Source organism: Ambystoma mexicanum, chromosome 9 (assembly GCF_040938575.1).
Source record: "Ambystoma mexicanum isolate Mex_15411 chromosome 9, UKY_AmexF1_1, whole genome shotgun sequence".
NCBI lineage: Eukaryota > Metazoa > Chordata > Amphibia > Caudata > Ambystomatidae > Ambystoma > Ambystoma mexicanum.
Genome location: NC_090931.1, coordinates 168,752,553 through 168,780,052, shown reverse-complemented (window position 1 = coordinate 168,780,052; position 27,500 = coordinate 168,752,553). Strand labels below are relative to the sequence as shown.

The 27,500-nt window shown below is 47.6% G+C and overlaps 1 protein-coding gene across 5 annotated transcripts in view; it reads right to left on the bottom strand.

The window, feature by feature from the left end:
* Positions 1-348: 348 nt before the first annotated feature.
* Positions 349-27,500, bottom strand: part of USP2 (ubiquitin specific peptidase 2) — a 357,749-nt gene continuing 330,597 nt past the window's right edge. For all 5 annotated transcript variants that reach the window (XM_069614354.1, XM_069614356.1, XM_069614355.1 and 2 more), the window contains 2 exons: positions 22,235-22,355; positions 349-1,617 (listed from right to left, as the gene is read on the bottom strand). In XM_069614354.1, the coding sequence (XP_069470455.1) occupies positions 1,530-1,617; positions 22,235-22,355 (209 nt within the window). In that variant the 3' untranslated portion in view covers positions 349-1,529. The remainder of the gene's footprint in view (positions 1,618-22,234; positions 22,356-27,500) is intronic.

Below are 27,500 nucleotides of genomic sequence, written 5' to 3'. Positions count from 1 at the left end.
CCTAACCTTGTGGGTTAGAGCCGGGAGAAGACTGTAGGACTGACTGGTCCAAAGGACCCATTAATACATAAGCCATCTGTCCGAATTTCCATAGCCTAGTGGGGCCCACCTGTCTCTCAATGTGTTTAAGGCACAACCCTGAAGAATGAAAGTGCATTGAGTGAGCCAAACCCTTCCAGGGGCTGGCCCAAGAACAGTCAATGCCAGGTGCAATAGTACGGCAAATTGAAGAATACAGCAGCCGTGAACCCAGGACCACACCTCTGTGCAAATGAAGGCAGAGCAGAACCTTATCTGTTCACTTGTGTTTTGACATCACATTACAAAACAAAATAAACAGTCATCAAATTGACTTTATACGACTGCATTCATTTAATTGTCCGGTTGCTTTGTTCGCTACTTCTGACCTAGTGGATTTTCCCAAAATGGATATATTAATATATTTATAGTCATCTATACATTCATAAAACTTTCTGCTTATTACATACTAAAAGGATATGAAAAACCTTCATGTGTACCTGGGGTATGGATTGTGGTCACATTTTTGGATGCAGGGGCGTCGCATGCACGTAGTGCTGGGCTGCTGCACGTAGTGCTGGGCTGCGCTGTCTCATTTGGCTGAGTGGTTAAGGCACTCTCCCACTGCATCCTTCCCTCCAGAAAGGCTCGCACTGTGCCCAGCGTGGCTGTCAGACGTGAGGCCGGGCCATCTCGCTTAGCAGTGTGCTGTCAGGATCCTGTGCTACTTTGCTTTTTGATGAGGTGGGTCCGGCAGGGGGCCACCCACCAAAGTCGATATCAGGAAAACTGACCGAAGGCAGACCATGGTGAACTATTACAGAATGCATCAGGTGGCATGCTCTTAAAGTGTTCCCCGTCTCAACACATGTACCCATATCAGCATTATTTGGGGGTCAGGCTCGCTGTTGCAGGCACCCTCGAATGCTAAGTGGCTTTGGGCTTTTCTGCGCCCCACCAGCAATCCAATTCCCAACTCCTCAATGGGGTTGGAAAAAAGTCAACATTAAATAAACCCACACCCTCAAGCATTACACATCCTGGGCAACTATGGGTTCAGCATCAGCCCTTTAACACAGTGTCAAATATGATTTGCCCCATACAATGAAAAGTGTCAAGTACAATCAAATTGCTGGTGTATTTCATTCAACACGCTGCACGCCCACGCGACACACACACACACGCACACACCAAAATGAACATACTAAAATACAAGGCCACGGGCGGTATGGCTTCGCCTTTTATGAGCTTCCAGCGTCTTGACGAGTGTCTGCTCTCCCTGGTAAAAGGCCCGCCTCTTCCTGCCCTCCACGCGGCGCCATGACGCGCAGAGTCTGGCGTCTGGGTGGAGGAACGGCTCTTCCTGGGCTCCGCGTGGTGCAAGGACGCGCAGAGTCTGGCGTCTGGGTGGAGTAACGGCTCTTCTTCATAGTTATGCTTTTTATTGCTCTTCTTCTTCTTTCTGCCTTTGTTTCCTTGCCCCACTTGCAGGGGCTGGGGGGGCTGCATGTCTACATCCGTGAGGAGGGGCTTGAGATCTCATAGAATAAGACGTAGGCATCGCTGGACCTCACCTGGCTGGAGGACATGGCCGTCACACTAAAGACAAGGGAGAAAAAGAAAAGATTTAGACACAAAGAGCGAGATCCTACTACTACACAGGCTAAGTGGCATATGGGAAGGCACCAGGGAAGGGATAAAACCAGGGCTTTAGATCAACACTTGGCAAGCACTAGAGGCAGGGTTCGAAGGAAGGGTGAGGCACATATTGGAAAAAAAAGATGGTCAGAAGGGTACAACGAAGGCTTTAGATGAGGTCAAATGTGATGGAATGAGGGCTGTAGGAGGAAACTCCATGGTCTATGAGAGTAGAGGTATAGATTTAGCAGTCAAGGCGGGAAAAACAAACAAACCCAAAGTTCTAGGCGGGAGGTGGGAAAAGAGCAAAGTATGTCCAAAGGGGACATGTGTCTTCCATAGGGTTATCGGAGTAAGTTGGGTACAGAACCAAAAGGGTTGGGGGTAGAAGAGGATGGACCAGGGCACTGTGAATGGATCATATATAAGAAGGGAGGGGTACAGGACTTGACCTAGGGGTCTAGGCTAAGGAAAAGAAGGCAGAGCGAGGGCTCTGAGCTAATGGGATGCAACCATGACAAGGACTCTAGGTCAATACTAGGTCAACAAGCAAAAGAAGAAAGAACAAAGGTCCTAGGCAAAGAGAAACCCAGGCCAGCTCTGGTCAACAGGAAGAGGACACACTCATTCACTTGTATAAAGAAGGTCTAGGCCTGGGGGAATGCGCCACAACTGTGCTTCAGACCAGGCCGAAAGGGGCAGAATCAGGGGCCAACTCAAGGGGGGATGACAAGAGTGCAACCTCCTACCATTGGTTGAAACCCCTTACGAGAATACACATATCTCTGCGGGACCAGAAACTTGGACAGACGACACAAGACATTCCATACACAAGGGACGGCCTGCTAATAAGATATATTTCATACTGCTGATTAAATCATATTGATTTATTGATTTATTTATTTATATAGCGCTTTACACCAAGGCGCTGTACAATGGAACAACATAATACATGATAACAACAACAAAATAACAGTGGAAGCAAAATTACATCATGAATCATTCAACAAAACAGTGCAAAGAGCAATTAACGGGAAGGGGAGAGAGGGGGAGTGGGAATAGGTGTGGGGGGGTGGAGGTGAGTTGGACGAGGGAACTGGAAGGGAGAGAGAGGAGGAGTAGGAGAGGGGAGAGAGAAAATCAAAGGGGAAGGGAGAGGGGGGAGGGGAAGTGGAGAGGGCAGAGGGGGGGTTTCAAGGAGGAGAATGGAGGAGGAGGCATTTAAGGGAAGTGCGAAATGAGGTGAAGGTTGTGGTAGAGCAGATTGTGAGAGGGAGGGAGTTCCAGTGCAGAGGTGCGAGGAGTTGGACGGAGTGGAAACAGGAGGAAGCGCAGGGGGATGGAGGTTTAGTGAGAAGCAAATGGTCAGCGGAACGAAGGGAACGGGTGCGGGGGGAGAAGGAGAGAAGGGAGGAAAGATAAGGAGGAGCAAGACCATGGAGGGATTTGAAGACAAGGCATAGAAAGTAAAATTTTAGCTGTAAGTGAAATGGTAGCCAGCCAAGGTAAGAGAGCGAAGTAGACATGGAGTCACGGGAGGTAAGGAGACAGAGGGTACGAACAGCAGAGTGGTAGATGGATTTAAGAAGGGCAAGATGAGATGCGGGAAGTCCAAAGAGTAGAGAAGAGCAGTAAAAGAGACGTGAAAAGATGAGAGAGGAAATTAGGAGTTTGGTAGCGTGGAATGGGAGGGAGGCACAGATTTTGTGAATATTGTAGAGGTGGTATCGGCAGGTGCGAGAGGTAAGTGAAATGTGTTGGGAGAAGGTGAGAGAGGAGTCAAAGAGAACACCTAAATTACGAGTTTGGGGAGAGATAGGGAGATTGGAGGGGGGAAAGTGAATGAAAGGGGGAGGGGAGGGAGGGGGAAGAGAATTAGAGGGGAAGAAAAGGACTTCGGTTTTATCGGTGTTAAGAGAGAGAAAGCGGGAGGACATCCAGTTCTTAATAGCAGTGAGGCAGGAGGAGAGTTAAAGGTGAAGGTAATTTGAGAAGGAGGAGAAAGAAAGAAAGAAAGAAAGAGTTGAGTATCGTCATCATAGAAATGGTGGGAGAGACCCGCTCAAGAGAGAGATAAAGCAAGAGAGACCGAGCTAAGTCCTCTTTCAGGTGTCAAAAGCAGCCCTAATCCCCCAAACACTCCTATATGATCAATACAACATACAGAACACACCTACAATCCCACACAAATGCACTAACAAGATACAATTCCTCTTAACAAGGTGAATATCTGACACAACGTATACACTTCCAAATCAGAATCGGAGACTTCCTAGTTCTCCCCACCTCCTCCGGCCCCCCTGTATGCTTTCCAACCTCTAAGCACCAACTCCTTCCATATGATCCCCAACTTCCTCACAGCTACCCCCTGCCACCCCCTGCGTACTTTCCACCCTCTAAGCACCAACTCCTTCCTTGTAACCCTCAACTTCCTCACAGCAACCTTCTGCAACCCCCTGCGTGCTTTCCAACCTCTAAGCACCAACTCCTTCCATGTAACCGTCAACTTCCTCACAGCTACCTCCTGCACCCCCCTGCGTGCTTTCCACCCTCTAAGCACAACTCCTTCCATATAACCCTCAACTTCCTCATAGCTACCTCCTGCAACCCCCTGCACGCTCTCCAGCCTATAAGCACCAACTCCTTCCATGTAACCGTCAACTTCCTCACAGCAACCTCCTGCAACCCTCCGCATGCTTTCCACCCTCTAAGCACAACTCCTTCCATTTAACCCTCAACTTCCTCACATCTATCTCCTGCAACCCCCTGCACGCTCTCCAACCTATAAGCACCAACTCCTTCCATGTAACCGTCAACTTCCTCACAACTACCTCCTGCAACCCCCTGCGTGCATTCCACCCTCTAAGCACAACTCCTTCCATATAACCCTCAACTTCCACACAGCTACCTCCTGCCATCCTGCATGCTTTCCAACCTCTAAGCACCAACTCCTTCCATGTAACCCTCAGCTTCCTCACAGCTACCTCATGTTACCCCAGCTGCGCTTTCCAACCACTAAGCAACAACTCCTTCTATATATCCCTCAACTTCCTCACAGTTACCTCGTGGAACCCCCTGCATGCTTTCCAACCATTAAGCACCAACTCCTTCCATATAACCCTCAATTTCCCCACAGCTATCTCCTTCAGCCCCTGAGTGCTTTTTAACCTCGAAGCACCAACTCCTTCCATATAACCCTCAACTTCCTCACAGCTACCACCTGCATTCTTTCCAACCTCTAAGCACCACCTCCTTCCATATAACCTTCAACTTCGTCACAGCAACTTCCTGCAACCCCCTGCATGCTTTGCAACCTCTAAGCACCAACTCCTTCCATATAACCCTCAACTCCCTCATAGCTACCTCCCGAAACCCCCTGCACACATTCCAACCTCTAAGCAACAAATCTTTCCAAATAACCCTCAACTCCCTCATAGCTACCTCCTGCAACCCCCTGCACACATTCCAACCTCTAAGCAACAACTCCTTCCAAATAACCCTCAACTTTCCCACAGCTATTCAACAACAGTTTACTTCCCTGATCCATAATTAAATTACTGGGAAAATTGTCACACATCCTGAACAACATGAATTATTTTCTCCGCTCAGGTATATTCCACTCTCTCTTCTAAGGCACTTCCCCTGTCTCATCTCAAGCACTTTCTCCTCCTTTCCAAAAGCTGCCCAAATCTGTCCTCTTCTCAAACCCAACCCAGGTAGTGGAGGGACCCAAATAATGACTACCCCACCCACACCCATCTACTCTTTCTTGGCAATGTTCTGGAAGAGGTGGTGGTAAAGCAACACTAAGACTATGCCGACCATCACAACCTCCCCCAGGACTGTCAATCTGATGGGCAACCTTGCTGACATCCCTATTCATGTTCTTGATGTCATTTTGAGGATCCCACCCTCAGTGACCCTCAGATTCCTGGTTGTCCTGTCAAACTGGATATTAAATTATGCCTCCTATTGTAACGATTGTATGTATATTGGCCTACGCCAAGTTGCTTAAAACTGTACGCGAATAACTCTCTACGGCAAGGTCTTGACCTTAGAAATTGATGTAAGCCGCCATCTTGAATTAAGCCGCTATTTTAGGTTCTCTTGCTGTGTAAAAGTCACCCTGTACATCAAAATGGCAGACAATGCCATTCCGAACAGAATCTGGTCGTCATGTTATAAGCTTTGTAGGCTAATGTATAACTTGCCTACAAGCCACTTGTTAGGGTCGTGACCTGAGACCTTGTCTTTCTGTTGACCTGTGTGTAAATGGATTACCTGTCTCAACGGAACTGATCTATGCACATACTGATGAATATATTAAAAGTTGACCTGGCAGAGACCCTAGACCAGTAATACATTCATGGAATGGTTAACCCGCGAAGGGGTTGGACAAAAGGCTGGAGAAATGTATAAAAGCCTGATTGTCCCAATGTATAGTGTCTCACTGAATACATCGAACCCCGTTGAAGTTCGTTGTGTTGTACTGAGGGCCGATAGCTATCAGATCTGTCATTGACTTTGTCACTGCTTGAGCTTTAAATAAAGTACTTTGTATGTTCCTTTGTAACCAGTGTTTGGTGTGTTTCCTTTGGGCTTCCCGTCCTCATATTATTTTTCTGTTTTCACAGTTGGTGCCCAAATAGGGACCCTCAATATTGATGCCGACCATTGAAGGTTGACACATGCTATCGGACCGGGATCGGACGGTGTGATACTACGGGCCCGACTGAACGAGACGCGGCACCTCTCCAGGCCTGCACGATCCGATCCTTGGACGATAGCCGTGTGTTCTGAGACGGCCTCTTGACGAGGGTCTACTTTTGAGGTGGGCAGATTTGCCGAAATCACCAACACAAGGTAAAATTTGTTAGGTAAGTTCTTTGATAAACCGTACGGTCCTCCTTAGGTTTGGTCAGGTGAGTCGTGTCCCGAATCTTAATTTAACCCTGACAATTTGAATTTGGCGCATTGTATCTGCAGACACAATTATTGACCAGGTAACACCAAGTATTTGAGAAATGCCTGGGAAATTGTCTAGCTGCTTTAGGGCATTATTCCGCAGCGAACGACAATCTTTGGAATTTAGCCGCCCGGCACCACAGGAGGGGTCGCCGGCGTTTACTATGTATTGTAAGCATATCATTGGAAGTGTAGTATTTAATGATATTTGGCACAGACAAACCAGACATGCCTCCGAACTTCAGTGGCCAATCAATGGTAGTTTTGAGATCCCTCGTATTGAATACTTAGAGTCAGTCTTGTTAAAGAAAAAGGCCAGACCCACAGCATTTGATGTTCTGCAGAATTGGAAAAGAGAAGCATTGCAGCAGCTTAAGAGAATGGAAAAACATGCGCGCCGTCATAAAACAAACGCTGAAAAGGCGTTGTTATATGATCAGGACAAACAGTTTGAGTCGGTTAGGAATATGGATAGGGCTTTCTCATTCGGTATTCAGAAAATCTATCCTTCTAAAGACCTTCATGTTTCTGACGAGTTTCTCGACAAATTGTTAAACGAGCGAAGGCCTGGTGCCTCTGCACCACCTCCGTATGATCCTCCTCCTGTTGCTTTGCCTCTTCCTGCTGTTATTCCTGCTCTCCCTGCTCAACCTGTTGTTCCTATTCTTCCGGCTGTTGTTCCTCCGCCTGCTCTACCACCTCTTCCCATTGCACCAGTAATAACACCTTCATTGAATCTGCCTGCACCTCCACTCCCGAGTGGTTCTGTACCGACTAAAGTTGATCGGGGTGCGGGGTTGAAGGTTGTTACTCGTAATACTGTCCCTACAGATAAGAAGTGGGATTTGTTTGCATGGGCTAAGCATTGTATGGAGAGAGATGATCGAGCTAATGTTTTTGCCACACTGTCTAATATGGATAATTTTCTTGAGAAAAATGTTTTCATTGAAGGTTTAGGGATTCATTTATGCGTAATGTGGGGTAAATTAAATAATGTGGATCTCCCACAAGGGCTGAGGGATCTGAATACTTTAGCACTTTCAAGAGACACTGTGGAGAAAGTACATGAGCATGTCGAGAGGTTATTTGAGTATAGTAGAGATTTGGAAAAGTTACAGAATGAGGATGACGAAGAAGAGAGTATCTATGTACAGAAACAATTTCTTCCGTGTCGTAAATCGGCATCTGAGGAAGCGCAAATTTGTACAAAAGATGCAATTAGATGGATTTCGGATTTATCAATAACTCCAGTTGAGGTATATGACACATACAGTCAATATACGCTCGAAATGCAGAGGAAGGTGATTCAGGTAATGGCAGAGTACCTGCAGGATGAATGTGTGAGGAAGAAGGTTAGTTGTCCCACAGAGTTACTGGGTATTTATAAGAGAGCTTTTTCACTTGACACTTCTTCGACTGCTTTAACGCTCAATTTAGCTATGTTGCCTAGTAAGCGTTCGGAGTTGCCTATATCTCAGTTGCCTATGAGAGAGGTACCTCCGACATTTGTCCCAAAAGTTGAGATTCCTGCTAATGTTGCAGCAGGTACACCCGCTGTGGACATTCCCGCACATTATGTATCGCAGTTTGTTCACGTCCCGTTTTCGCGACAGGAAGTGAACACTATTAGGCAATCTATTCCCGACATTAGGAAAAATCCGACAGGATTCTATAAAGAGATGGAGTCCGTCTTGCAGTCCTCAGTGTTCACCCTAGGCGATATTGACTTGTTATTCCCTGTACTCCTGCCCGTAGATTTGTGGAAGCAGGTTAGAACAACAGATGATGCACCTGGGTTGGGAGATACGTGGGCTAATATAACTAGGCTTGACGGGGAAAGGCCAGCTGGTGAGAGACCGCCTCAGGTGATACTCAGTTTGCATGACAGAATCATTGCAAAATTAAAAACTATAATTCCCGAAAAAAGAATTATTTGGGACAAGCTTACGGCCTGTGTCCAAGGAAAATCTGAGGGTGCCACCGAGTTCTTTAATCGGTTCGAACAAGTATTCTCGGACTTCAGTGGACAGGATTTAGGCACAGAGTCTGAGAAAAGGTTATTTGTGGACAAATTCGTGCGTGGATTGCTGCCTGACATCCAGTCACAGATTATGTCTTTCCAGAGTGCTTGGCAGGCGAAATCCCAATCAGAAGTACTGCACATGGCTCAGTACTACGAGAACCGTGTCAATAATGAAAAAGATAGAGTCGAGAAGAGAAAAGGAGACTTAAAGACTAAAATATTGTTACAACAAATTGTTAGAGGCCCCAGAGGGGGTAGTTCGCAGATTAGAGGTCAGTATGTTCCACAAGGGAACATGCCCTTGGGTCCTGTGAACATTAACCAGTGTGCCTATTGTCGCCAGGAGGGTCATTGGCGTGCACAATGCCCCATCCTTCGACAGAGGTCGAATAACACATTTGGGAGCATGGGTAGACGACCCAGAGGTCGCCCTGGGGTGGGGGGCCCTGGTAGAGGTCAGTTTTCGCAGGATCCTTAGCAACCTTTTTCACAGGACAATCAGACTTCGAGTGTGGATACTAGAAACATATTCGATCACCCTTCTGCTGCTTACTTCTCTGAGGAGCTTCCTTTTGACGATGTTCTGGTTCGTTAGGATCGCCCGAAGCAGGGTTTGGAACCTACACCTATTCCCGTAAATCAGAAAGGTCCCTACGTTGAAATGGTAGTGGGAAATAGGAAACATCAGTTCTTGATAGACACTGGAGCACAGAAGTGCTCCATTGATCATTCTCGGGTTCCAAACATTCCACTGTCGGGGCAAACCAATGTCTCCGTAGGGTTTTCTGGCACACGAGTCGTTTGTCCGGTTTCTTCGCCGGTACATATTTGTTTGGGTCCCTTTACGGACCACTGTCCATTTCTTTTGACTTCGAATTGTGGGGAAAATTTGTTGGGGTTGAATCTGTTGAAGGAATTCATTGTTCGTCTGATGGAGTGCGTTTGACGATTTCACCACAGCAATTTTCTGTCTCTCATTTCTTGACTAGACCTTTGCCGGTAGAATTCATTGATGTACCAGAGTGTTTATGGGCAATTGACGACAATGATGTCGGTGTTCTACAGATTGAGCCTGTTAAAATAGTCTTGAAACATGGAATTAAGCTGCCACGCATTCCACAGTATAAGATCTCAGTTGAGGGCGAGCGAGCTTTGAAATGCATTGTTTCCGATTTTGTGCATCGTGGGGTGATTGAGGAGATGCAGGAAGTTTGTGCAATAGTCCGATTTTACCCGTGTACAAAAAAGGCGATAATGCCATTCCGTTTCGTTTTATAATTGATTTGCGTGCCATCAATAGAGTTGTCGCTTTGCAATTTCCAATTGTGCCTGATGTGACGACGATATTAACTATGATTCCAGCTACGGCTACTTACTTCAGTGTTGTGGACCTGAAGAATGCTTTCTTCAGTATTCCTATACACATGGACAGTAGATATTTGTTCGCGTTCACCTTAGGAGGGTGCTCGTTCACATTTACTCGTGCACCTCAAGGTTACACCGAGAGGCCTAGCATTTATAGTAGGGCCTTGAAAGAACAGCTTGATACTCTTGAATTACCCCCTAATTGTACGCTGCTTCAGTACGTTGACGACTTGCTTTTAGCAGCAGATTCTGAGAGCTCTTGTAAAGAGGACACTGTATTGTTGCTCATCCATCTAGCTAAGCATAGTCACAAAGCTTTGCTTAAAAAGTTTCAATATTGTTGCCAGGAGGTCGCCTATTTAGGCTACCTCCTGTCAAAGGAGGGAAGAAGATTGACACCTGAAAGAATAAAACACATTTCTGGCATGTCTGTCCCAAATACACAGAAGGAAGTCAGAGCCTTAATAGGTATGGCTTCTTACTGTAGGTTATGGATCCCAAACTTTTCACTAGTGATAAAACCGATGTTGGCCTTGACAAAGAAGGGTATTTCTTCGCCATGGAAATCGGAACATCAACAATCATTTGAGCTTCTCAAGACTGTATTATGCTCTGCACCGGTTTTGGGTACACCAAATTACAACAAGGCCTTTGTGTTGTTTGTGCATGAATGTGATGGATGTGCTTTGGCTGTATTAATGCAGGAATATGGAGAGAAGAATAGGCCATGCGGTTACTACTCTTCTGCCCTTGATCCTGTCGCATGCGCTTTGCCAAGATGTTTGCGAGCTGTCGCTGCTGCTGCCGCATCTGTAAAGCAGAGTGAGGGAATGGTCCTAGGCCATGATCTAACCCTGATGGCGCCTCACTCTGTATATGTTCTATTGAACAAAACCCAAACGCAACACCTCACTTCCGCACGATTGACGAGATATGAATTGATCTTGTTTGCTCCCCACATCCAAATTAGGAGGAGTTGTGTTCTTAATCCGGCTGAACTCCTACCTTTCCCGCAAAATACTGTTTGCGGTGATGATGAGTCACATGACTGCCTGTATACTACTGAACAAGAAACAAAGGGCAGAATTGATCTTAAGGACACTCCTTTGGATAATGCGCAAGGGGAGCTATTTTGTGATGGCTCCTGCTTCAAACTTCCGGATGGTACATCCACAGCTGCTTATGCAGTCACTACATTAAGTATGGTCGTAGAGTCCAAGAGAATTACGCATAACTCCGCGCAGGCCGCAGAGATTATAGCATTAACCCGAGCTTGCGAGCTTTCCGAAGGGCTAACGGTGAATATATATACTGACAGTCAGTATGCTTTTGGGGTGGCTCACAACTTTGGGAGACTTTCGTCAGAGAGAGGGTTTCTAACTTCACATGGGACCAAGATTCAGCATGGCCCCCTGATAGTACAATTGCTCTCGGCGCTCGTGCTCCCTAGTCAGTTAGCGATCATGAAATGTGCAGCGCATCGCAAGATCACAGACGATGTAGGAAAAGGGAATGCTTTCACTGATCAGATGGCCAGACAAACTGCCACAGATCTTTGCACAGAAATGTATGCTCTAAGAGAAACTAGGGATGTCTATTTAATGGACGAGGATATTGGGTCTGTGCGGGATATCCAAGCTGATGCCACAATGGAAGAATCTAAGAAATGGGCTGAAGGCTTGGGGAAATTAGATGATGATGGGTGTTGGGTGGACACAGTTGAAGGGAAATGGTTGCTTCCTAATGCCTACATAGTCATGATGGTTACTATGGCACATGGTCCCACAAATGCGTGTGCTCAACAGATCACGAAAATGTTAGAGAAAGTCTGGGTAAATGATAAGATTTCGAAAATTTCTCAGCATTATGTCCAAAATTGCATGATTTGCCTACAGCACAATGTGGGGTAGAGGACAGTAACTCCAAGGGGTAGCTTTGGGCCTCCTTCTGTCCCGTTTGAAGTGATTCATTTTGATTTTATTGAGATGGAGCGGTGCAATAGCTTAAAATATGTCCTTGTGGTCATTTGTGCCTTTAGTAAATGGGTTGAGGCTTTCCCTGTCAAAGATGCTACAGCCATGACCACTGCGAAAATTATGATAAAGGAGTATTTTCCGCGGTTTGGGTTGCCAAGAGTCATTTGGTCGGACAATGGTCCACATTTTGTTGCTGCTGTATTTTTGCAGATATGTACGGCACTACATATTGATAAGCGATTTCATTCGGCTAGACATCCTCAAAGTGCCAGGTTGGTAGAGAGACATAATGGTATCCTAAAGAACAAGCTCGCTAAGACGTGTGCCAGCACCAAACTGAAATGGCCGGACGCCTTACCGATCGTGTTACTAGCCATGCGCACTACCCCTCAAACTAAGACTGGGCTCTCTCCATTTGAGGTGGTGATGGGGAGGCCTGCCAATATTTGAGGTCTTCCGAAACCTAAAGCACTGAGAAGTGTTGAGAATGTATTGCTTTCGGACTACTGTAACCAGTTGACTAAAAATCTGTATTTCATTTATCATCAGGTACGATCAGATTTACCTGTACGCTACGAGGGCCCAGGTCACAACATCCGGCCTGGAAGCTGGGTCCTGGTGAGAGCATACGAGCGGTCCTCTTGCCTCGCGCCTCGCTGGCAGGGACCATTCCAGGTTTTGTTGGTCACCCAAACGGCAGTGCGGCTGGCTGGAAAGAAGAATTGGATCCACGCGACGCATGTCAAGAAACTTCCTCACCCAACGCCGCATGTTACAGAAGAAGCAGAACCCCTCGCTAATGCTGCAATCGATGATCCTGAAGCAGCAAATAGCACTGTGAGTGAGTTGGAGAATCTCTCTGAACCCGTGGGGTTTGGGGAACCTTCCATTTTGTCTCCACACTCTTTGGAAAAGTAATTTCTGGAAACCATTGCTCCGAATTCTGCAACTTCCATTGCTCCTGATACGTTGCTTCCCTCGGGAAGTGACGTTACCTTATTTCCGGATCAAACAGTACCGGGAACCACCAGATATAATCTCCGGCGGAGAAAATAGACCTACGCACGGTTCGACTGTGTATTCAAAGAAGGAAAGGATCATCGAGGGCTTGCTTGTGCCCAAATTTGGGAAAGGGGATTCTGTTGGCTAGGGTTGGGGAAGGACTAAGAAGCCGCGCGACCGGAGGGTCGCCAGCAACGAACATTGGGGTTTCCATCCGAAGACTATGATGCCCGCCACCGCTACTGCTCGTTTTTCAACTTGTAAATAAAAGGGTGACCAACTTGGACAATGAACAATGTGCCTGGGCCCCGAAAACGTATTGCTGTGTTTTGATGATAATAATTGGGGTTTTTATAGTAACTGCTTTAGGATTCTGGTACGTCGAGTAGATTTATCCTCTAGAGCCTCTTTTGCCAACTGAAATTGTACCTACTGTTTTTACTCCTTTTGTACATTTGCATACTCTGTCACCTAGGGACTCTCAGCATAGACAGAAGTATAACAATAATACTTTGATGTTGATTATGAATTCGACACATGCCATTTTTAACAAAACCAATTGCTGGGTCTGCTCGCATTTACCGCAACATGGGGATAAGGGGCTAGGTTGGTATATTCATCCCTTACCTTTGACGACTGCTTGTTATGCCTCTCTTAGAGCACTGTTCTTTGGCCGATGGAATGATAGTATCTCGGGGAATTTTGATGGAACTAATTTGAATAGTTTTGAAAAACGTGTTCTGACTCCCCTGGGATGCTCGCTTTTCGCAAATAGGAGTAAGCTCAACGTTGCTTCTATTAGGCCTTCTGATAGACTATCTCGTCCTTTCCAATCTTTGATTTTCTTTAAAATGGCTCCGATAGGCAATAAGGATGCCGTGCCTCCTTCTTACTCTGTTAACCATAGCCCTGATTCAGTTTCTTTCTTCATACAGAGGAATGGCACCCGGTCAATGGGAGATTTTAAAAGTTGTGCCAACGTTGCAAATTTGACTGGGGAAAACAGACCTTTGTATGTAGGCGAACCTGTCTATTTCGTTTGCGGTAATGTAGCATTTCCATGGTTGCCCAGGGATTGGCAGGGAACCTGTTATTTAGGGATCCTGTTACCTGGGGTGTTCATAGCAAGCACTTTGGAAGTTTCAAAGGCTCGTCCACGGCGGGACGAGAATGGTGATACTTCTGCACAAATCCTGGGAGATATAGCAAAATCAGTTGTGCCATTTTGGGGGCAGATAGCAAATTCCGAAGATATCAGGAGACTAGCGAGAGTACTGGAGAGAACCATCAACCGGACCACAGATATACTCTATAACATGACATCAGAGCAGAAAGTGATAAGATTAGTAGCACTCCAGAACCGGATGGCATTAGATGTCATTCTGGCTGAACGTGGTGGAGTATGTTAAATAGTGGGGTCCGCTTGCTGTGTTTTCGTACCAGATTCCTCCCCAACCATTTTCAAAGCAATTCAGAATCTGCACATCCTTAGTTCAGAAGTGCATGGTCCCGAGGGGAACTGGAATCTTAGTGCTTGGTTTTGGGATTTCCTGCGATCTTGGGGTTGGAAGGTGCTTTTAGTCTTGCTGGTCATTTTGGGAATTCTGCTATTCCTTTGTTGTTGTATCCAATGTCTGCCTAGTATATGTTCGATGCTAGGGGGATGTTGTGCTCAGGCGGTAGGTACGATAGGACATAAAGTATATGCCCCGGATAAAACTTCCAAGGAGTATGTGTTAAAAGAGATCTTAGTGACCAACCTGATGGCCATAGATATCTCTGACAGCGATTCAGGGTGTATGGACGATAACGTATGGAGTCACTTGCAAGGAGATCATAAGTAGTCTTAGCACTTGGCATAGGCCAAAAGGAGGGTTTGTCAAACTGGATATTAAATTATGCCTCCTATTGTAATGATTGTATGTATATTGGCCTACGCCAAGTTGCTTAAAACTGTACGCGAATAACTCTCTACGGCAAGGTCTTGACCTTAGAAATTGATGTAAGCCGCCATCTTGAATCAAGCCGCCATTTTAGGTTCTCTTGCTGTGTAAAAGTCACCCTGTACATCAAAATGGCGGACGATGCCATTCCGAACAGAATCTGGTCGTCATGACCTCCGTACAGCTAATGTATAACTTGCCTACAGGCTACTTGTTATGGTCGTGAACTGAGACCTTGTCCTTCTGTTGACCTGTGTGTAAATGGATTACCTGTATCAACGGAACTGATCTATGCACATACTGATGAATATATTAAAAGTTGACCTGGCAGAGACCCTAGACCAGTAATACATTCATGGAATGGTTAACCCGCGAAGGGATTGGACAAAAGGCTGGAGAAATGTATAAAAGCCTGATTGTCCCAATGTATAGTCTCTCACTGAATACATCGAACCCCGTTGAAGTTCGTTGTGTTGTACTGAGGGCCGATAGCTATACGATCTGTCATTGACTTTGTCACTGCTTGAGCTTTAAATAAAGTACTTTGTATGTTCCTTTGTAACCGGTGTTTGGTGTGTTTCCTTTGGGCTTCCCGGTCTCATATTATTTTTCTGTTTTCACAGTCCTCCACCCAGTGGTGGCATTTGATGTGGCTGATCATGAAGCCCTGCTCCCCGCGCTCTCTTCCTGCATGGACATTGCTGATGCGGTACTGGTTCACCACTTTCCTTGCCAGCAGGAATGGATGTATGTCAGCCAGAGGCACGGAAACTGCTCCTCTGAACACCCGTGAAGAACTGCTCGTATCCCTTGATTCCAACTCTCCTGTTGTCCTCATCCTCCTTCATCTCTCTTGTGCATTTGAAACTGTGATCCACTCCATCCTCATAAAAAGGCTCCATGACACCCATGGCATCTCGGAGCGGGCACTGGACCTGCTTACCTCCTTCCTCACTGACCGCACCTTCTCATCCCCTACTTCCTCCTCCAACTGTGCCGTCCCCCAGGGCTCCATTCTTTCACCGTGGCTCTTTAACATCTACCTTACTCTGCTGGCACGCCTAATGTCCTCCTTCTCCTTCTCACCCAACTTCCAGTGCTATGCTGATGATACACAACTCTTCTTCAAACTTCCTACAAATGCCCTTGCACCCTCCTTCATCCCTTACTGCCTCTCAGCCATCCAGGCCTAGTGTACTTCTAATGATCTTTTCCTAAATGCCAGCAAAACAGAGATCCTCCCTATGGGGACCCCGCCACCAGACTTCTTCCTTTCACTCTGGCCTTCTTCCATGGTCTCTCCCCATGCTCCCTCTTCGGAGGCCAGAAACCTCTGAGTCACCTTTGAATCCTCTCTCTCCTTCCTCCCTCATACTCAGAACATTGCCAAGCATTCCAATTTTCAGCTTTTCCGTCTGAAAGGAATTCTACCTTTCCTCACCTTCCCCCATGAGACTCAATGTTAACCGGGTTCTGATTTTCTCTAGGTTTGACTATTGCAATAGCCTCCTCCTTAATCTACCTTCATCCACTCTGCGACCCCTCCAGCTAATCCAGAATAGGGCAGCAAGATTTAACCTTGGCCTCAAGCTCAGGGACTGCATCTTTCCTGCCCTTCAAAGTCTTCACTGGCTCCTGATCGCAGCACAATTAGATTCAAATCCCTCTGCGTCATCCACAAGGCTGTCTGGGGCAGTGGAACACTCTATCTGCAACTCTTTCTGACCAAATACACCCCCTCTAGACAACTGTGTTCCTCTGGCACCAACTCCTTGCGCGTGAAGCGGTTTGCTAAACAGAGAGCAGGTGATTGATCGCTTTCCTCAGCAGGCTCCCATCTTTGGAACAGCCTCCCCCTCCCTCTTCGTCTTGAGCAGGACCTCCTTAAGTTCTGGAAAAGCCTCAAGACCTTCCTCTTTACCTCTTTCTTCCCTACCTCTGCCACATTTTATCATCCCAGGTGGTGTCTATCCTCTGCACTTACCTCAGCCCACCCTCCACCACTAGTGGTTGCACCTTTCTACATAGCACTTCACCTGCTGCTCTCCATGAGCACCAATGCACCTATCTCATACCCTTCTCTGCTCTGCACTTGCACGTTCTGAACACTCACATTGAATAGTAGGCTTGTCTTCCCCTCCCCATTGTCTCTTCTCATTTTGTTGTATTTAATTATTTATCATTGTTGTAATTACATTGAGCCTCATTATGACTTTGGCGGTAGCTGTGCTGGTAAAACCGGCATGGCTGCCGCCAGAGTCCCTTTTTTTCCGGCGCCTGGGAATGGACAATTACCGGGGTATTACAGCCCCTGTGGACCTGGTAACTGCCCATTCCCGGGCACCGGAAAACATGACTCTACATTCCCATTTGAGTCCCATCGGACTCAATGGGAATGGGGAGGTCAGATGCACCGGCACCATTCGTGAATGGTGCCGGTGCATCCGACATGGTCTGCTCGCCGGTGCCGGTTTGCCCGCCAGATCAGACCTGGCAGGCGAAAAGGCACCCGCTCGCAGACCTCATAGTTTGCCGGTCCGGTAACAACAGTACCGGCAAGCTTACCGGTACTGTTGTTACTGGACCAGCAAACTTATAATGAGGCCCATTGTTTATCATCCCCTGTCTCGGCGTGTTGCCCTCTTGGCACTTTGAAACAGTATTTGCTTCCTGTATAAACGCCTAACAAGGGAACAATAAATAAATACATGTATTAATTACATGTCTCCTAGAAGCACACTCACAAACCATTGATTCAATGTTCCTAAAGGCCCAACAAGCAGACCACAAGGCAGGCTTCTCATTCTAAGCACTCATCTGCTGGAATTCTATGCTCATCCATCTGTGACAACACAATGACACTTTCAGGGTAGAATTATAAAGAAAATGTCCTCTTTTCCAAATCTCTACAATGCCCCCCTTCCAAAAATACTTATTCTAGTGTACATCACCACAAGCTGCTACATAACCATCCCAGCTTGCATCGTTAAACCAACATGGCAGAACTAAAACATCATGCATCTGTACTCCAGCACAGCATGCATCTGTATCCCAGCACAGCATGCATCTGTATTCCAGCACAGCATGCATCTATGTCCCAGCACATCAGCAACCATGCATCTGTGACTCAACACATCACCATGGCATGTGTCTGCAACCTGACATGCCAGAAGGGCATGCATATGTAACCCTGCACTTGAACACAGCATTAGTCTGTAACCTAGCATGTTAGAACCGCATGCAAGCGTAACCCAGCACATCAGCAACCATGCATCTGCAAGCCAGCAAAGCATGTATCTGTAACCCCGCACTTCAAAACAGCATGCACCTGTAACCTAACATATCAGCAGCCATGCATAGGTAACAGCATGTCAGTATGGCATGCATGTGTAACCCACTACATGAGCCAACATGCATCAATAATCCAGCACAGCATGCATCTATGTCCCAGCACATCAGCAACCATGCATCTGTAACTCAAAACATCACCATGGCATGTGTCTGCAACCTGACATGCCAGCAGGGCATGCGTATGTAACCCTGCACTTGAACACAGCATTAGTCTGTAACCTAGCATGTTAGAACCGCATGCAAGCGTAACCCAGCACATCAGCAACCATGCATCTGCAAGCCAGCAAAGCATGTATCTGTAACCCGGCACTTCAAAACAGCATTCACCTGTAACCTAACATATCAGCAGCCATGCATAGGTAACAGCATGTCAGCATGGCATGCATGTGTAACCCACTACATGAGCCAACATGCATCAATAATCCAGCACAGCATGCATCTATGTCCCAGCACATCAGCAACCATGCATCTGTAACTCAACACATCAGCATGGCATGTGTCTGCAACCTGACATACCAGCAGGGCATGCGTATGTAACCCTGCACTTGAACACAGCATTAGTCTGTAACCTAGCATGTTAGAACCGCATGCAAGAGTAACCCAGCACATCAGCAATCAAGCATCTGCAAGCCAGCAAAGCATGTATCTGTAACCCCGCACTTCAAAACAGCATGCACCTGTAACCTAACATATCAGCAGCCATGAATAGGTAACTGCATGTCAGTATGGCATGCATGTGTAACCCACTACATGAGCCAACATGCATCTATAATCCAGTACAGGATGCATATGCAGATAAACGCATAATCCCTTTCATCCATCAGCAACCTAGCACGCCGGTATGACATGCATCTGCAAACCAGCACATCGTGGGATAGAATAGGTCCCCAACAAATAAATAAATAAATACATACATACATACATACATACATACATACATAAAATAAAGCGAGAGTGAAGGAATAGAGTGAAAAAACGCTCGAGAGAAGGGGCAGAGTGGGTAATGCAGCAGGGGGGATACAAGCGGGAAGGGGCAGAGTGGGTAATATAGCAGGGGGAATACAGGAGAGATGGGGCAGAGTGGGTAATACAGCAGGTGGAACACAAGAGATAATGAGCAGAGTGGGTAATACAGCAGGGGGGACACACGAGAGAAGGGGCAGAGTGGGTAATACAGCAGGGGAGACACAGGAGCAGCAGGGGGTATAAACGAGAGAAGTGGCAGGGGCGGTAATACAGCAGGGCGACACAAGCGAGAAGGGGCAGAGTGGGTAATACAGCAGGGGAATACACGAGTGAAGGGGCAGTGTGGGTAATGTAGCAGGGGGGCCACAAGAGAGAGGGGCCGAGTAGGTAATACAGCAGGGAGAATACGAGAGAGAATGGGCAGAGTGGGTAATGCAGCAGGGGGAATACAAGAGAGAAGGGGCAGAGTGGGTAATACAGCAGGGGGACACAAGAGAAAGGGGCAGAGTGGGTAATATCGCAGGGGGAAAACAAGAGTGAAGGGGCAGAGTGGGTAATGTAGCAGGGGGTACACAAGAGAGAAGAGGCAGAGTGGGATACAAGACAGAAGGGGCAGAGTGGGTAATACAAAAGGGGGAATACAAGAGAGAAGGGGCAAAGTGGGTAATACAGCAGGGGGTATACAAGAGAGAAGGGGCAGAGTGCGTAATACAGCAGGGGGACACAGGAGAGAAGGGGCGGAGTGGGTAAAACAGCAGGGGGACAGGATAGAAGGGACAGAGGGAGTAATACAGAATGGGAGCACAAGAGAGAAAGGGCAGAGTGGACAATAGAACAGGGGCAACATAAGAGTGAAGGGGCAGGGTGGGTTATACAGCAGGGGGAATACAAGAGAGAAGGGACAGAGTGGGTAATACAGCAGGGGAAATACAAGAGATAATGGTCAGAGAGCACAATACAGCAAGGGGAACACAAGAGAGAAGGGGCAAATTGGGTAATACAGCAGGGAATATACAGGAGAGAAGGGGCAGAGAGGGTAATATAGCAGGGGGCCACAAGAGAGAAGGGTTAGAGTGGGTAATACAGCGGTGGAAATACAAGAGAGAAGGGGCAGAGTGGGTAATACAGAAGGGGAGCACAAGAGAGAAAGGACAGAGTGGACAATACAACAGGGGGAACACAAGAGTGAAGGGGCAGAGTGGGTTATACAGCAGGGGGAATACAAGAGAGAAGGGGCCGAGTGGGTAATACAGCAGGGGGAATACAAGAGAGAAGGGGCAGAGTGGGTAATGTAGCAGGGGGCACACAAGAGAGATGGGGCAGAGTGGGTAATGTAGCAGGGGACACACAAGAGAGAAGGGGCAGAGTGGGTAATACAGCAGGGGGCACACAAGAGAGAAGGGGCAGAGTGGGTAATACAGAAGGGGAGCACAAGAGCAAAAGGGCAGAGTGGGTAGTACAACAGGGGGACACAAGATAAAAGGACCGAGTGGGTAATACAGCAGGGGGAATACAAGATTAAAGGGTCGGAGTGGGTAATATAGGAAGGACAATAGAAGAGAGAAAGGGCAGAGTGGGTAATACAGCAGTGGCAATACGAGAGAGAAGGGGCAAAGTCGGTAATACAGCAGGGAGAAAACAAGAGAGAAGGGCAGAGTGGGTAATACAGCTGGTGGAATACACGAGTGAAGGGGCGGAGTGGGTTATACAGCAGGGGGAATACAAGAGAGAAGGGGCAGAGTGGGTAATACAGCAGGGGAAATACAAGAGTGAATAGGCAAAGTGGGTAATACAGCAGGGGGCATACAATAATTAATGGGCAGAGAGGACAATACAGAAGGGGGAATACAAGGGAGAAGGGATACAGAGGGTAATACAGCTAAGGGAACACAAGAGAGAAGGGGAAAATTGGGTAATGCAGCAGGGGATATACAGGAGAGAAGGGGCAGAGAGGGTAATACAGCAGGGGGACACAAGAGAGAAGGGGCAGAGTCGGTAATAGAACAGGGGGACACAAGAGAGAAGGGCAGAGTGGGTAATACAGCAGGGGGAGTACAAGAGAGAAGGGGCAGAGTGGGTGATACAGCCGGGGGGCACAAGAGAGAAGGGGTAGAGTGGGTAATACAGCAGGGGATATACCGGAGAGAAGGGGCAGAGAGGGTAATACAGCTGGGGGACACAAGAGAGAAGGGGCAGAGTGGGTAATACAACAGGGGGACAAAAGAGAGAAGGGCAGAGTGGGTAATACAACAGGGAGAACACAAGAGAGAAGGAAGGGGCAGAGTGGGTAATACACGAGTGAAGGGGCAGAGTGGGTTATACAGCAGGGGGAATACAAGTGAGACTGGGCAGAGTGGGTAATACAGCTAGGGGAACACAAGAGAGAAGGGGCACATTGGGTAATACAACAGGGGGACAGAAGAGAGAAGGGCAGAGTGGGTAATACAGCAGGGGGGGTACAAGAGAGAAGGGGAAGAGTGGGTGATACAGCAGGGGGACACAAGAGAGAAGGCGCGGAGTGGGTGATACAGCCAGGGGCACAAGAGAGAAGGGGTAGAGTGGGTAATACAGCAGGGGGAATACAAGAGAGAAGGGGCAGAGTGGGTTATTAGCAGGGGGCACACAAGAGAGAAAGGGCAGAGTGGGTAATACAGCAGGGGGAATAAAATAGAGAAGGGGCAGAGTGGGTAATACAGCAGGGGGACACAAGAGAAAAGGACAGAGTGGGTAATACAGCAGAGGGGAACACAAGATTAAAGGGGCAGAGTGGGTAATATAGCAGGGGTAATACAAGAGAGAAAGGGCAGAGTGGGTAATCCAGAGGTGGCAATACGAGAGAGAAGGGGCAGAGTGGGTAATGCAGCAGGGGGAATACAAGAGTGAGGGGCTGAGAGAGAAGCCGGAGAAATTGTGATATACTAAAGACCCACTCCATTTGATCACACGTGATCACACACAATTCTTGGCGCCCGCGCATGGCGTCTCACCGTGAGTCGTTGAAGGTGTGCCACTCGCCCGATGTTGGGTTCTTGCAGTATGCCGTATAGTGGCCGCCCATGGTAGTGCCGGAGTGGTTGGACACAGCGCAGAGGTTATACACAGTGTGAGCTGCAAGCATAGAGCAGAGGGCAACACGCAGCAGATTAATACACCAGCAGCTCACATAGGCAAAGGGCAATGGACAAAGGCAGGCATGCACAGATGGTCCCATACAGGACATGTGCTGACATGATACCCAACATGCAGGGCATTGCTCACGTGCACCTTCAGAACTCTCTGATACCCCCACGTGGGGCCCTTGCTCCACTTTTACCTAGAAAGCATTGATGAGAGCCCAACCTGGCCCAATGCTTGGCCTGCTTTTCGGAACCCAGTAAAAGTGTGGTTTGCGAGTGATGCTGTGGGCAAATGTTATGCGTCTGCATACTGGTTGCCAGGGTTGGACGGTGGCATAAAATTGTCTCGACTCCAATGCAAAAGTGGCCCACAGTTGCACATGGCCATTCATTCCTTTTGTGCCAGAATGTTTGATATTGCTCTTTTAAACTATTATTTTGGACATTTCCTTTGATCGGAGGTCAACTGCTAGCTCTGGCCGTCTAAACCCCGCCTCCTTGGACACCTCCTCCCCTCCCCCAACCCGGCCCTTGTGGGATCTCCCACCAACTTTTTTCCATTTCCACCACTGCTCTTACCCCCACCTGGGGCCCCTATTGGACCAAGAGCATTCTCATGTTACCCCCTCCTGGGGCTGGATCCCTGGTCGCTGTGCCCCTCTGCACTGCTCCCTTGCCGCTTCAGAAAGCTCTTATCACCCTACCTGGGGGTGGGTTGCTCCCATGCTTCCCACAGCTCTGTGCTGCTGCCTCGCCTGCAGGCACTGCTGCTTCCATAAACTGCAGACTGGTTTCAATCAGTGGTGGAAATGGAAACAATTTAAAGGGGGATCCCCCAAGGGCTGAGGTGGGGGTGGAGTTTGGAGGAGGGGGCAGAGTTCCAAGGGGGCGGAGTTGGCAGTTGAACTCCGCTCAAAGGAAATGTTCAAAATAATATTTTAGAAAATGTGCAATTTCTTTCATGCTGCTTCTTTCCAAACCCCACACTGTACATCAATTCCACTTTAAATTTGTTCCATGGCAGTGGGGCACCCGAAATGCTGATGGTAATACAGTGATGTTTAATACATCAAGGATCCATACATACACTCTACAGTAGAAGGATACCAGGGTAGCTCAGCAGGTTGAGAGACCGTTGCTGATATTTTATATATTAAAAACTGGTTGTTAATCGTATAACTTTTTGCAATTCCTTATAAAAAAAAAACAAGTGCTATAAAATATGTTTGGCCAGGGCATGGGTTGGGCTGGTTGCTTGCTTATATTCTGGGTGGAGGTGGGGGTATGTCTGCCCCTGCAGTGCATATGAAAAGTTGGCACCCATGATCCAAGTGTTTAATTTCTTAGTAACTGCTGTCAGCAAAACAGAAGCATTTATTTGTGATTAAACAGTTTGACAACCTTATGACCTGTTTATAAATATAACCTGTGATAAAACACAAAGGAAGGGCCCCAACAATTACAGCGGATTTGTGTGGTAGTCTGACAACAAAAAAAAAAATGAACGGATTTCAAAAGAAAATAGCGCGTGCAAGTTTAAGCAGCATTTTTGAGTTTGGACATGACTTTTTTTCTATGAAAATGTAAGATGCACATTTGAAAAACAATACTGTGCCGGGCATGTAGAAAGCCTGCTGCTTTTAACGGTGATGACCCGCACGCCAGTGATGAGTCTTCGCCCATTGATTCATGTGGTGTCCATTTCAGGCCAGAAGAAAGCAAACAGGCTAGGCAAAGGCAATAGGCAAACGCGCGAGTGAGAGCTGCAGAAAGGCGCACAGAGCAGATTAGATCACTGAGCCCCCAGCTTCCCTCAGCAGCACTGGGAGAGCAGTAAAGCCTTGGCCTGGTCCGAGATGGGGAGAGACATCTGATGACAGATCTCGGGCCGGTGAGAGCCGTCCCATTAACCAGCGCTGGTTTCTAAACAGTACTGAGGGGACTCGCTTACCTATAATTTACAGAGTACGGACAGGGCGGGTGTGCACGTGCAGGGAGTTTAAATGGAGCGGAGAGAGCAGGTCGGAGAAGATGGTTAATGGAATATGCAGCTGTTAGTAATGACCAATGTTACTAACCGACCGGGCTTCAAAATCCTACACCATTTGCTACATATTTGACCAAAAACACCCCTTTAGCTAGTAAGTAGTTTGTGATGAAAAGTAACAACCAGCAATTTGCGATTGTGGCCACTTCTTAGTTTGGGATATAGGTGTCAGAGCCACCTGTATGCAAAAACTATTTCATGCGCGTACAGATGCGGCGTAATGGCATATGAGGAGGGACGCACAGGCTGTAATTGTTGTTTGGTTATTTGCCCACCAATTGACTGCGTGTGGCCAGGCTAATCCCTATGCTCATTCCCACTCAGTTCCTCCCCACCCAAAACTGTTCAAGCTCGCTTTTATCAAGCCTTACCATCAAACGATGTACTCAAAGTGCCTGCCAGTGCTTTTTCAAACTAGTCTTCAGAGAGTTAATTACTTAATTGGAGTTGTACACAGCTACTGGTGTAATATAAATCTCAACGCCAGGTGGTCGATTCATGGAATCCAGCACAGAAATCGTGCAAGGGCTGCGCGCCGAGAAGGACACTCCGCCAGCCTGCACGTAGAAAGAAAAATGCATGCAACACGTACGTACTCATGGAATTGATAGCGCAAAGTAACCGAATTCGCAAGTCACGGTTGGAGCGCCCCCGACACGCCCACACGCAAAGCAGAAAACCGCCATATCATCTACCTTTGCGAGCTCCACCGGGCTCAAATGCACGCACCCTTCAAATAGTGCGTGGGGTCCCCGTAAGCAGGCCTGTGACTTGGGAGCCTGCGTGGGGTCCTGCGTAACTGTACCCGGCACCCCGACAACCCGCATACGGAAAATCGTAACTTGGCAATAACTCGGGAAATGTGCGTGCAAACCCACGTAAAATGTTCCTTCACCCCACTACACATCTTACGTGCACTCCTATGTTACATCAGAACCCCGATTGAGTACACGCACACCGAAATCTGACATGCGATCCCACATGCGTGCTGAAAATTCTACGCGCAAGTGTGCATACGCCAGCCTTCGCACGGCGGATCCTATGACGCGCTTGTGTCGGCATTTCCCAGCTGAGGCTTTGCGCGATCGATTACATGAAACATCTCCTGCTGCGCTATAATGGGCGTGTGAGGGATTGCCTGCAGGCCGTCCCTTGGAATGCCCACTTCTTTGCAAGTTAGTCCCCATTTCTGGTGTTCCACCCCCTTCACCGCCCTCTGCGCAGGTCATGCCCACCCTCTGCTCAGAGTCTCGCGCAAGGCCCTCGACGACTCGCACAGGCATGCCAGGCCAGCGCAAAAACCATGCATGTCCAGGAAAAGTGCCGCACATTCGATTCAATGAATCGACAAATGGAGTTGCGCACGCAGATTGGCCACAGATTGCTCAAAAGTAGGGCGCTATAATTCCATGAATCATCCCCAAGGTCTTTATTCAGCCACTCAATTTATAAGCACAATGCGTGTCCTTCACTGAAGCCCTGTTAAAAACAAGCATTGGCAAAGCCTATAGTGTTGGTGTTACACATTTGCCAGGCACTGCTATTACATGCCCAGGTACTCACACCATTTTGCACCTGCTACCATCAACGGCCAGCTAATACCATTTCGGCACTTCCTGGCAAGTGCCTTCCCTATGGCCTAAACAAAAGCCCAAACTGTTAGCATTGCCAATGCTTGTTTTTATTGGTGCTGCTTCGATGGAATATTCACGCCAGGCCTGGGTCTACGTCAGCTGCTTGTCCTGACTCGAGAATCTCAGTATGAGAGCTCTTGTCCGCCCGCTGCAATGAAACGCTGGGCTGAGAGTCCAATTCCCTGCGCGCTTTCCCCAGTCCTGCACAGCAGCAGTGTTTCCATGTGTGATGCCAGCGGTTCCCAGGAGACCAAAAAAGTGTGAACGGTGGTTCAAGCGGAAGTCAGTGGAAAAACATGAACTCAGGGTGAGGCATGCAGGGTACCCGCAGGGCTGGAATGGCAGGTCCTCGGGTTCACATTATTTAAAGTCGTACGATTGGTTCCCGTCTCGGCCACAATTCTACATTCTCTGTGCCTTGCCGTCTTATCATTTTGCCCTCTGTCATTTTATTGTTCTCCGATTGGTCACGTCCTTGACCTCACCAGGCTTTTTTACTCTCCTACGCATGATAACACATAGCTTTTTTCCATTGTGCATTTTCATTTCAGTTTTTAGATACCGCTCCTGTAGGCATGTTTTACTGCTGGCAGGTTGCGTTTTAGGTCAAAAGTAAGTGTCACAATTCAGCATGGAGGTAATAGGGAGTAACTATTTGGCTAAATGGATGTATAGCTCTTAGAGAGTATCAGTTTCTCATGCAAGTTCTTCAGCCAAAAGCACTTACTCGACATATCTTTCCTTAAGTGAACAATGAAATACATTGTGACTTTTTTTAATTCTATTCTTTAAGTCAGTGGAGTAACTTTGCTGAAAATATTGGGGGGACATGACATCTAAATTAAAGGAGGCCTTGCTAAAGGAGTGGGATACGAATGTGTGCCACAAAGGTTGGGGGGACAAACACCCTTGTCTCCTCTAAAATTACGCCCATGCTTCGAGTTGTGAAAACGAGGTACAAAAGGAGTCCTGCACGTTCACCAATAACTGGGTGTGCACTGGTCATTTCTTATTAGAGTAGGTTGATAACTGGCGCACCCATCAAATGTGCCCATTGCTGCCATGTCCATGGTAGAGGGATGAGGCAATGTGATGGTCTGAGTACTTCCTTCTAAACATTCCATGCCGTGTCCATCCTTCTGCAATGCACACACCTCATAGATAGGCCAGTACCATGACCATCTCCTGCTGGAAACAGCAGAACAGGAGCGCCGAGTCGCTGCTATGCCTGAGTACTGGCATCCGGCCACCTGTGAAAAGAGCCCTCAACATAAGACAGTGCTGGAAATGGGGAGAACCCTCTCCTTGGAGGGGCGTGGTAGTGGAGGAGGGGGCGGGGCCAAGGGGTGTGGCTCCAGACCTCTTCATAGAATCCAATCCTGGCGATTTGCATAAACGCAAAGAGCATTATGGGAACATAAGGAGGCCCACGGGTTTGAAACATGTATTATAGTGA